Below are 12,921 nucleotides of genomic sequence, written 5' to 3'. Positions count from 1 at the left end.
GCCACCCTCTCCCACCCAATAATAATAAACCTCAACGCGCAAGCCACCATCCCCCCCCCCTTTGTTCGCAAGGACTCGATTCCCTGGGAACAGGCTGGGAGACAACTTGTTTGTTAATTTCTCCCCGAACTCATCTTACTGGGAGGAGAGGTAACCGGGGCCAGGAAATTAAGGCAGGGAGACTAAGAGTCAGGCTGATCAGCCCCAGCTTTTACCCCCATGGCAGATGACGCGCAAAGGGATCTAGGCTATGCCCGGCCACCACTAACAACGCGCTAGAGCTAAGGGCCAGGGGCTGGTCACGTACCTCACCCCACTTGTGTAGATGAATTTCTGTCACTCTGACCTGTCCTCGCCTTATCCGGGCTACAGGGGCTCTCCTGGAGAAAAGTGGCAGCACTGCCTTGCCCTGCCACCCTTTGGTTCCCTGCCAATAAAACGATCCTATCGTCCTACCAAGTTCGGCCGGCTGGCAGGTAGCCTTTCCGGGGTGAGCCAGGTGCACAGCTCGCCCAGAGGAGCTAGCCTCCATTCCTTCCCCGACTGATCACAAAGTAAAGGGAAGGGTGGAATCTATCCCTCCCCTAACCCAGGTTTATTTTACTCAGGCAATCTTGAATAGGATGCCACTACTGGCTGCAAAGAATATTTGGCTTCTGGGTTTATTTTGTTTTAATGGTCCTGTCGCTGACAGTGTGATGCAGCAGGGGTTGCAAAGCTCTTCTCACAGCAAGGGCTTTTACTCTGTGCAAGGAAACATGAAAGGTGGGGAGATAATTGATGATCATATTTGATTAGACAGAATGCTGTGCTCTATTTCTACAGGCTCTTGGACAAAGTACTCGTTGCCCGCTCTGCAGCCTCCTGAGGGACTAGAGAAGAATGGGAATTAAGCCCCCGGGGAAGTGCTGATTAAGACACCATTCACATTCCCCACCGAAGATGGCAGGTGGGGGAAGTTATCTGGGCACATTTAAAATTAATGATTGTCCTCTGAGCCCATGGACTAGGTGAAACTGAGGCTAGAATTCTACAGAGAAATGGGTTAGACGTTGCCAGTATAAAAGGAGAGCCCAGCTTGGACAGGGAGAGAAGAAAGCTGGAGGAATAGAGTCCCGAGAGCTTGAAACAGGGCCAATGAGCTCCCTTCACCCTACCAGGGGCCTCCAATCCCAATTCGTTTAGGTACCTGAGCAAGATCCCTCTCTTCACTTTATTTCCTAGGGGGTAAAAGTGGCATGTTGCTGAAGGACTCAAAATCCCGGAAGGGGGGGGAGAGCAAATCACAGATGGATGATTTCATATACAGCCTTCCCAGCCCATAGTCTAAACTCCAAGGCCTAAGAAATATGTAAAACAAATTTAAAAATAGTGTGACAGCTACCGTCCCCGGGACCTCAAAAGCTGAAAGTGAGAGTCTCCACAGCTTGAGCCACAGAGCCAGGCGCTCAAGCTCAGAGCTGTGCCAGATTGGTATCGCTGTGGGTTAGGCACAGGGAGAAACCCTCTCACACACTGAACAGTGATTACAATACATACAAAATTTGCACATATTTTGATTGGTTCCCCTTCTCCTTGTACATTGCTTGTTGGCTCATGCCCCAATCCTGCAACTGGATCCATACAGAAGGACCCTTATAGCCAGGTGGAGCCTCACTGAAATCAGTGCGTCTCTGCAGAGTTTCCAGGGCCCACATCCATGCATCTGTTTGCAGGACTTCAGCCAAAGATCAAGGCAGGGAGTACCTGTGTTTGCGGACAATGCCTACTACATTGTGGATGCTACCAGAATATAAAAGGATTCAGTACTTTTCCAGGAGCTGCAGTCACCCTTCACTTAGAAAGGACACCATCTTGTGTAAGTAGATTATGAGAATATGCTTCAGCTCTACTTACTAAAACAAATAAGCTTCTACTATTGTACTTTAAGAATGTTTTTTAGCGCTAGTGCAATGTCATTGTAGTAATCATAAGAAAAAAAGGGAGAATCTAGCTCCAACTAAAAAAACCCCTAGACTTGAACCCAACTTCCATCACTGATCTCCATCCTGGCTCTCATTCCAGACACTACACCATATTTTAGTGTAAAAGATTGACCACCAAGATACTTAAATAAGTACATCTCACAATCTTCTGCCAACCCATACTCTTCCCCAGCCCTCCTGTGTCACCATCCCTTGCTTTATGCCATGCCTAATCTACCTGCAAGCTCCTAGGGCAGGGACTGGCCATTTTGTTTCTCAAATGCCATGCACACCAAACTTAAATGCTTCCAATCCAAATGCTACGGTCCAATCTTGCATTTTTCACTTGGGCAAAATCCCCTGGTAGAAAATTAAGAGTAGAACAAGTTGCTGCTACTCCACAAATAACAGCCAATGTGTAAAATAAGAAACAGAGAAGCAAATGGTTTAAAAGACTTTGCGACGGCTGACTGTTTAACAGTAGACAGACACGGAATTAGCCTTTACACAGTGATTTTCTTGGTTAATATTTTGTAAAGTATGATAAATATTCCTCTCAAACGCCTAAGTTATGAAGAGGGTGAATAGTGGCATTAACCCCATTTTACAGATAGGGAAACCAAAGCCCAGAGGTGAAGTGTATTGCTCAAAGCCCACACAAGTCAGGCGTGCAGCTGGAATTAGAACACCTGGAACACCTCACTCCACCCACATTCTATGCTGCCACTCCAGTTGCTGAAGCCTCTGTGGAAACTATCCACATTTTTATTGTAAGGTATGGAAGCCAGGGCAAACCTAAGTGAAGTTCTGTTTCTAGCAGCTATTTTACTGAGACCACTACATTCCAGACATTAATATATTAACAAAGTGTTCTGTTATTTTAAAATGCTTCGCTTATTAGTGGTTTCCAGATCAGGAACATATCTTGCCATTTAGTCTGTCTTCACACTAACTAGATACCCACACACAGTTGGTGACATTAGTCTATCAGCGGAAAGCAGAACTTGTTTTCCAGTGGAATGATTTGTATACATTTATAGTACAGTGCACATTTTAAAAAAACTGTTACTGAGGATAGTGAAACAAGGGAATACATATTATTGTCTCCTAACAAATTTGATTTACTAATGTAGATAATTTCTCTTTGATTTTATTGTTCTCAACCATATGCCTTGGCTTCCACTGCCTGGCAGAGTGCAGAATAATTTTGTTAAATTTATATTTATTGAAAGCAACTGGTTAGTTTGGTTGGAGCCAAAAGATAAAGACTAAAATATATACTTGCATTTCAATGCAGCTAGAGGGAGAAATGTCTAAAATGGCCAGAGCATGAAAAATAATTTAAGAGGAAGAGAGTGGAGTAAACAATATTTAAGAGGAAAAATGGGACTACACTATGCCTGACCTTTGCCGGGGTACGCAGCCTTCTCCCAACCGGTGCATCACAGAACAGCAGCCATACAAGAAGTGTAGTTCTTAGGCTCTATGGCACAAGAACTACTTCTGGCTAAGAGTATTAGCCATCCTACAAGTGGTAGGAATTAGCTCTCTGTCCTCGTCTTCGTCCCGCACCCTAGCAGCCAGATACAGCTGGAATCAGAGAGGAGCGCACGCACACACACACAAAATCTAAAAGAGTGGTTTATGAGCTGCACCCCACCAGGCATCGTGGCTGAAGCATGGCTGTTGGCGCCCCTACTGGGACAGTCCATGTTTGTATATTATCCAATATGGAGCAGCATTTTAAAGCTTCAATTGAGCCCACAAACTTTGTACAAATAGTTTTAGTTTCGGTGTGTCTACATAGTGAGATTTTAACCATGACTGTTTAATGCAGAGGAATGATGGGATGTCTGTGTGACAGATATTGCAATCCCATGCAATATCTTTGAGACCATATTTTATTAAGGTTATGAATGGCTTATGTATCACTGTGGGCCAGGAACTGTGTGCAACTCCAAGAAGGAGGGTTATCACAGCTCCGAAAGGCGCTAAACACAGTGGGTCAGTGATTAACGTGACTCACTCATGATGCAAACACCACCACAGAAGTATCACCCTCCCAGGGAGGGTTGCATAAAGTGGATTTTCAGACACAGAAAAGGCATTTGGTATAAAAAGGTTGGGTTTAAACTGACTCAGGGCCTTCTCTCTGATTCAGCATATGGACCTTCTGTCCAAGGGAAGCCCCCAATCCTTGTGGAAGGGTCGGGAAAATTTTGGCCTACTAGGGCCCCATAACACTGATAAGCTTTTAGCACGTATATAGGAACTTTCTCTTTTAGGTTTTTTTCTGTAATGCTTTTTTAATGAATATGCTTGCTTAGAGCTCAGTGGCAACTGGAACGTTTCTAATACATTGTTCATAGCCCTTGGAGACAGAGCAATGCATAGGTCCTGGCCATGAGGCAGACTGGCTTGCTAGAGATACCACCATGTAAGGCAGGGAGCTGTGCAGCCTTAAAACCCCTTGTCAAAAGGAAGTGCGAGAAAGGTCCCACCCCAGAGATAGGTAATGGCTGGAGTCCTCACACCTGACTGGTTGCTCCTGGAATGGACTACAGGAGCAGATACAGGTGCAGTTACCATGAAACTGTTTGTATTTAAGTTGGATGTATATTTGAATAAAGTGCATGGATAGGGATAACAGTGCTGATTGACCAACATGTTGGTCAAAGAGCTGAAGACCATTAATTCCCTCCCACACGATCTACTTGAGTGGACTCCCCCTCTTTCAGGTCTCACTTTTGCCAGTGCATTAAAATGAATAAATATGAATAAATAATTGCAATATTAAAGTTGCCTTTGTTGCTCTATCTCCATTCTCTCCTCACTCCCCATTTCTCCCCTTTTCATCCTTTTAGTTATTGTTTAAGCATAACCATCAAATTAACTTTATTGACAGCAATTGGGTAGTATAAAGGTTTGAGACAGAAGAGACCTATGAGGTCGCCTTCTCTAACTTTGCAGTAGTTCAGCATTGTTCTCTCATCTACAGTAGACTGGATAAAGTCCTGGAGAATATAATTTTAAATGACAAGCAATGGAGCTACCACCCCTTCACTTGAAAGAGTAATTCCACAGTTTAATAGATCTCAGTTAATTTTTCCTAGAATAAATTTTAATCTCCTTCCTCCTATTTATAGCTCAGTGACTGAAATGAATCTTCAGGAGGGGCAAAGAGAAAATCAGGGAAGTAGCCATCAAAAAGGGGGATATGACAAGTAGGAAATTAACAGTTTTTCCATTTTGATCCATATCAAAGTTTACTGTTTAAGTACTATGCGCTCCTTTATCATATTACTACTTGAGAACAAACGCATGATCTAGATTTTATTCCACGTTTGTTGTCTGGCTGGGTTTTTAACAGATGGCTGCAAGGTATACAGTGCCAAAGGTATGCATGATACTTTACAGATAAATGACAGGTCTCGTGCTACCAAGGGGCTTATAATCTAAGGGCCCAATCCTCCAAAATGCTGAGTGACCCCTGAAAGGTAAGGGAGCACCTTTTACTCCCATTAATACTAGTGGGAGATGAGGTTGCTTAGCACCTTGCAGGAGTTATTCAGATTTGGAAAATGCTTTGTACTTAAATATATAGCGAAATATACTGTATTTGAAGACGGACAAGTACGTATGCCAATCAGGCACTTCCCTTCTAGTACTTATGTGGCTGATATAGACTTCTCCATTCTTACTTTCTTTGTGAAATAAAATTCTTAATAGTTGAATGTTTGTTCATTATGTTGTAATGTAGTAGAAACATACTATTTAAATGATTGCAAATAAGCTTCAATATTTTCCCTATACAAGTTATAAACAATTCAAGTACTGAGTAAATCATAAATGTGTTATTTGCATGTTGTACTTCCAAATACTTTGTTGCATCTATAAACAAACTGACTAGCCTCCTCATCCAACATTAAAATGTAAGTAATCAAATGTATAAGATCATATAAGTGGAAGAAAAGAAAAGTTAGTAATCTGTTGCATTTAAGATGCAGATTGTTTTAACCCACTCACATTCCTTGATGCTAGGATTCATGAATATTTATTCAACAAGCACTGCTTGTAGCCGACATACCAACTTTAGAGAGTGCAAATGACTAAGATACTTTTCTGTGATTTGATTATACACCACTAGTTTTGATATTTTGTTTATTTTAAGTTCTATCTTTCTCTCATACCAACAGATCAGCAGATAATTAGCCCCTTTAGTAAGAGGATGCGACTTTTACATATGAAAAGAAAGAATTTAAAAATGGCAATGTTGTTTCCTGCCAAACAAGAAATACCAATATTTAACATGATCAATGAAGTTGCCAGTATTTCCCTCCAATATTTTACATCAAGTTGATAAAAAAAATACTCAAAGCAATCTACACAAAGCTTCTGATGCAAGAGCAGATCATTTTCATACGGTTTCTCTATTTCGAGAGATGGATTCCTTCTCTTTTGGCAACAGAAGTAGAGCTAAGCAGGCAGACACTTTACAATGTATTTGTTTTAATGAAGAAATAGCCAACACTGTCGTAGAAAAAAAATGAGTTCATTTCAAGTAAGGTGAGAACTGCTTCAACAAAGCCCTGCTCACATTGACATGAACATTTCTGCTGCAAACAGGTCCGCAACGTATTACTTGACAATGGAACAGACTATCTTCATACATCTGTTTAAGGAAAATCTCCTCCTCTTTTCTCCTCTCTACATCAACAGGATGATTACTTGGCATAAGTGTTCACAAAAAAATAATGTTTGCTCTCTGGCCTGGAGGAGCAAAGTCCGCATTTATGGCATGGATTTGGAATAAGCCTCTACTTATCACTAAAGGAATATATGAAAGCAGAAAAACAAAGTGGGTTTTTCCTTAAACTATAAAGGAAATTTGTTCAAGAAAAAAGTGTCACACGACAGCACAGCTTTGAGAGCTCACTTCATTGTCAAGCGACTTCCCAATAGATCAGCACAAGTCTGCGATTCCATTAGGCTTTTTATTTTTTTTTGAGGCACAGAAAAATTAAGGATTTGAAAAGTAAAGACGTGAGACCTACTGTGCTGTTTGTTATAGCGCAAGCGAAGTAAATAAATCTTTTGTGAGGAAAGCTGACATTTCCACTGTGGGAAGCCCAAGTCTTCTAGAACATTTGAAGTTCTATATCAATAAAATGATGATTAAAAGTTGCCGAAAGATGGATCTTCCTATTTTGTTTTGTATGAATTATGATTTATCTAAATCAAAGACTAAAAAACTAACCTTTATTAAGAGTGGCAGCTCAGGCAATCTGCTGCCCTAGGCAATGCTTCAGTGCACTGCCTTCACATCACTGAAATGTGGTCTGGCCGCCGCTCCATCATGACAGAGTGGTGGCCAGGCCAAATCTGAGAAAGTGGTATTGCAACCTAGGGTCACACCACCACTCAAATTTGGGCTGGCTATCCCCTCTGTCATCATGGGGTCACAACATCACTCAAATTTGGCCTTACTGTCCCCCATCATGTCAGAGGAGCAGCTGGACTAAAATCTTCCTTTCTAGGCAGCTGCCCAGAAATCTGCCATCCTGGCAGCTGCCTAGCTTGCCATACACAGAGCGGCCTCTGCTTATTAAAGTGGCAAAAATACTATGTTGATTTACTGCAAATGTGGCTCAATTTAACCTTATTTTACAAATATACTGGTATGCAATACAACCAAATCAAAAAACCTATGCTTGACATTGCAAAGTGGAGTTAATGAGACATAATACAATATATTAAAACAGAGATGGTGAAACTGTGCAGGATAGACTGCATGACCACATGCACTGTATAACTTTAAATCATTCTACTCTGAATTCATCTTTTTGTGCTGTTAACTAAGATTTAAAAGCTTCACATGCTTTTTGTTTTTCCCTCATGACATCAATTAAATATACAACTGAACTATGAACATGAAGTTCTAGTATATACAGACTAACGTTCTAGCAATAAGAGGTACCTAAAGCCTAACTGAGGTATATTACAATAGATCAAATTATTTCAGTTGTTGTAAGCCATGAGCCACGCAAGCATCACAACAGCAACTCCACATACTGGCAGCATGATAAAATTCTTATATTTTTGCCACACCGATTGCTCAACTTCTACTTCATCCTTTCTTCTCTTGTTTTTTCGTCGTCCTTTTAACCTGTTCTCAAAAGCCTCTAGTTCAGCCTAGGTAGGACAGAAAACAAATAGTTGACATGTTTTCAGGATTAAAAACTTGGAAATAATACATTTATATTTTAAATGTCAATTTATGACGACAAGTTAGTGGCTTATGAAATAGATCTATATACGATAGGGGGGGTTGGCAGCACCACCTACTATTCAGATTGTCCCAAACTTCCCCTTTTAAGACCTTGTTGTCAGTTGCTTATAACATAGCTAAAGTTTAACCATTAGGGCTGAACTTTTACATGCCAGATGTCTGCCTCATTATGAATTTATTATTATTATTTTGGAGAGGGAGAGGGGAATTTAAGTCAAAACTGTTCAGTCATTTCAGGGAAAGGAAAAATGTATTTTGTCCAGATTAAAAAATTCTGGTAACCTCTTCTTTGAACAGCTCCGGAGCACAGACCTGACGTTTTATAGGGGGTGACCTTGTGTCAAGGATGTGCCTTTTGCCATCTCTGTAAAAGAATGCTCAAATTGCTCCAAGTTATATATTTGGGGGAAAAAAAAAAATATCACAGTTCACACATGCTCAGTAGAGACTTTTCAGATTTTAAAAGCTAAAAATCATTGAAGACTCCATCCTTGCCGAGTATACTCAAGCCTCTTGTAGCTCCTAGTGCTGATTAGACAGCACGTGCACCATCCCACAAAGCAACTGAGCATGCTTTGGACCAGGCAAACAGAGGTGAAGCCAGACTTTCCCTGTAATGGCTGCTCCAGGCCATGGTGGAGCTGGGCACCCGAACTGACAGCAGGAGCCAATCTCTCCTCTGTTCTCAGTGACCCCATTCCTGGCACCCCGGCAGCAAGAGGAAGACCAGCTGATTTGAATGCAAAGGGGACAAAAGCCAGACAGGGGGAAGGAAAGGAGTATATTGGGAAAAGGTATCTGAAACTGGAACTGGTTGGGCAAGAAAATTAGGACTAGGAGCCAGGGAGGCAAATGAGCAATGGGGTGGGGAGATAATGAGATTAGAGAAGGGAGATCAGGATTCAGACCCAGCACGTGTGAAGGTGTGAGGGGGAAATGGGAGAGACCTGACAATGACCTGGATGCGGGAGAAGAACTGAGACTGGCTGGGCAACGAGACACAAGGAGAGTGGGAAGACAGGGACAAGGAGCAATGGGGGGGGGGGGGAAGACATTGGATGAGGAGCCTGGGGAGGTAGACAAGGTCTATGAGCCAGTGGGAGGGCAGAGACACATCAGACAAGGAGCAGGAAGGGGAAAAGAAACCAGGATTCAGACTGCAAGGGCAGAGAGGTAGACTAGCATTGGTTAGGCAAGGAGACTGGGATGAGATGCCTGAGGAATGGAGATTGGGAATGCGTAGGAAACGAGAACAGGGCTGGGACAAAGAGTCAGAGGTGGGGAAGAGACAGGCCTGAGACAGGTTAGGTGGGAATGTGACCTCTTCTTGCCCACACTTGGGATGAATGGACAGAAGAGTCTGTGCCCACCAAGGACACTTCCATCTAGAGCCTGGAATAGAACATTCCTTTGCTGTCAGCACATATCTGAGAAACCCACTGGCAAAGTGTGTCATCCCCCTCTGCAGCTAGTCCAGAGAGGATGACAATCTACTACTGATAGGAGTTACTCCCTTAGCTTAAATGACAGGGATATGTGTGGTGGCTCTACAAGTTCCAACCCTGCTAATGTCCCACATGGATGTCAATATGATGCCACATGTTGGAATGTGTTTTTTCAGATTGTAGTTTTTTTAAAAACCTACAAAATTACACACACAAAAATTAGGTTTAAAGAACATTAAGGTGGCAAAGTCAAGCACTCAAAAGTTGGGAAATACCAGAATTAGGTTGCCGGTGGAAATTTGAATGTGGACCCCTTGTGCATGTGCAGTAGGAGACAATATTTAATTACATGATCAAATATTTCCCCTCCCCCACATAGGACCCCGGCCTCATTCAGTGCACAGGATTGAGCGGCTCTAGATAAAAATCAGGTTTGTGAGCAAAGGAGGCTGCTCTCTGTTGGGCCCATTTCATTTTTTGCAGAGGTTGAAGGGTGTGTAGTGAACAAGGTGGGGGTAGCAGGAAGAGAAAGGAGGGTTTCATGGTTAGGGGCAATTGAATGCTGCACTGGAGAACTGGATTCTATCCCTGCCTCTGCCACAGAATCCCTAGTAATGTAATGCTAGTCACGCCCCTTAAACCAAAACTTTTCAGTTTTTCACAGGTGGCTACTAACTCCAGTCCTCATTTTCTAGGTGTCCAATTTGATTCCCGTGGTCTGATTTACAGAAGTGCTGAGCACTTACAGTTGAAACTTAAGTCATCTGGAGCTGTGGTTTTAACAAGTGCTATTTAATGCTAAGTCCTCTAAATAACTAGGTTGTACATGTCTAAAATAGGGCACTCAAAACTTAGTGGAAACTTGACCTTACTCTCTCTGTGCCTTGATTTCCCAATCTGTATGGGGACAGAGCCACCCCCCTCACCTAGCAAGATGTTGTAAAGTTAAATAAACCAAAGGGCTGTACACTTTGTAGCTTCTCTAGGCTCACCTAGCAAGATGTTGTAAAGTTAAATAAACCAAAGGCCTGTACACTTTGTAGCTTCTCTAGACTGAGCTCATTGCTCTCTCTGCACAACCCTCCCATCACCCTCTATTTCAGGGACACCCTGAAACCCCAACCTCCACATTCCAGGACCTGTGCACCCCCCCCTCCCCTCTGAAGCATATGCAGAGGCTCTGTGTACCCTCCATGTCCCTCTTCCCACTCACTACTGTCCCCCATTTCCCTCCCATGCCAGGGGGTAGGTGTGCCCTTATTCTTCCCATGCCCTCATCCCCTCCATTACATGGTATCTGTGTCCTCCCCAGCCCTGCCCCACCTGTCAGGGATTTCATGCGACTCCCATTACCCTCATGCCAGGGTTCCAGTTTCCATCCCTCCCACTATACCAGGGGTTATGCACACTTGCCCTTTCCCTCCTGCCTCTGCACCATTCTTATTGATTTTATTTCTGGGAGATAAATCATTCATGGTGTCAAGAGTATTGGGAGCATCAGCAGAGCTGAGATGGGGTATTGTTATGCTGGAAAGTGTTAACTGGTTCTTTGATCTATAGGCAAGGGTCCACAAACTTTTTGCTGCCATGACCCTGTTTTAATGAAGTATTTCCTGCCAGGACCCCAGACAACATGGAGGACACTATTCTGAAGGGCAAAATGGCATTCTCAGCCCATTGGGGCCTTGCACACACTGTACATTGAGGTCATGCCGATCCCTATTGTGTGGAGGACACCTTTTTCCTCTGCAGAATGTGACCGTATACATATGGTACATGTGAGGTCACGCTTCATCCATTGTTATCTCACATTAACCATACATGTAGGGTCACATTGTGCAAAGCAAAAGGACATCTTCCATATGTTAGGGTTCACCATGACCCCATCGGCTTATAGCCTGACCCTATTTGGGGCTGCATTCCACGGTTTGGAAACTGCTGCTCTGTAGACAACTGCAGACCTGGATGAAGCTGCTGGGCCTGCTAGCTAGATGCCAAAGGCACCATACGTCCCCTCTTTCTCCCTTCCAGTTTTTCTCTCACACACAAAAACCCACCAATAGGATCCTGCCCATTGATGCCTAAAATATTCCCATAAATGTTGTGATTTAGCAGATGTGTTCAGAAGTTACGCTACGGGGCACTTCTCTATCCGAGTTGAGTGTGAACATTTGTCTACATATGAAAATTAATTCAGAAAAAGGTAGTGTGTGAATTTAAAGCAGATTTACTATTCCTGATTAATGCTAGGAGTGGTGGAATAGTTTGATTCCAGAGGCAGAGTGACTTGTTTATATATTAGAATTAGAAAAGGTACAGAAAGGGGGGGCGGGGGAAGAAAGGATAGGAACCAGCTTCCATATAAGGAGAGATTAAAAAGACTGCAACTTAGAAAAGAGATGACTAAGAGGTTTATATAAATCATGACTGGTATGAGTTAGCAAATAAGGAAGTGTTATTTACTCCTTCATATAACACAAGAAGCAGGGGTCACCCAATGAAATTAATAGGCAACAGGTTTAAAACAAACAAAAGGAAGTACTTCTTCACACAACACACTTGTGTTGGAGCTTGTTACCAGGGGATATGGTAATGGCCAAAATTATAACAGTATTCAAAAAAGAACTAGATAAATTCATAGAAGATAGGTCATCAATAGTTATTAGCTAGGATGGGCAGGGATGGTATCTCTAGTCTGTGTTGCCAGAAGCTGGGAGTGGATGACAGGGGATGGATCACACAATGACTTCTGTTCATTCCCTCTGAAGTATCTGGCAGTGGCTACTGCTGGAAGACAGGATACTGGGCTAGACGGATCACTGGTCTGACCCAGTATGGCCATTCTTATGTTTCAAATTAGCTTAATCAGACTAATGGTGTCCATGCATGGAGTTAATCAGGAACAGCTATTCTGGAATAACTCCCTGTATAGCCAAGCCCTTAGACCTCACTTTGCTTAGCCAATTAACATTTATGAAGCACTGTGATTCTATAGTGATAGGCACCATAAAAAAAGCCCACAAGGAAATTAATAATTTTATTTCAGAGTAGCAGCCGTGTTAGTCTGTATTCGCAAAAAGAAAAGGAAAAATTTTTTCCACCAAATGCATCCGATGAAGTGAGCTGTAGCTCATGAAAGCTTATGCACTAATAAATTTGTTAGTCTCTAAGGTGCCACAAGTACTCCTTTTCTTTTTAATAATTTTATTGTCAGAGCTGGGTT

The 12,921-nt window shown here is 42.6% G+C and overlaps 1 protein-coding gene across 1 annotated transcript in view; it reads right to left on the bottom strand.

Moving 5' to 3' along the window:
* Positions 1-6,092: 6,092 nt before the first annotated feature.
* The window catches only part of NFXL1 (nuclear transcription factor, X-box binding like 1), a 100,132-nt gene continuing 93,303 nt past the window's right edge, over positions 6,093-12,921 (bottom strand). Inside the window, exon 22 of the mRNA XM_038398809.2 lies at positions 6,093-8,156. Within this exon, the coding sequence (XP_038254737.1) occupies positions 7,983-8,156 (174 nt within the window). The 3' untranslated portion in view covers positions 6,093-7,982. The remainder of the gene's footprint in view (positions 8,157-12,921) is intronic.

The sequence above is a fragment of the Dermochelys coriacea genome, chromosome 4 (genome assembly GCF_009764565.3).
Source record: "Dermochelys coriacea isolate rDerCor1 chromosome 4, rDerCor1.pri.v4, whole genome shotgun sequence".
NCBI classification, from domain to species: domain Eukaryota; kingdom Metazoa; phylum Chordata; order Testudines; family Dermochelyidae; genus Dermochelys; species Dermochelys coriacea.
This window is presented reverse-complemented; position numbering and strand designations above follow the sequence as displayed.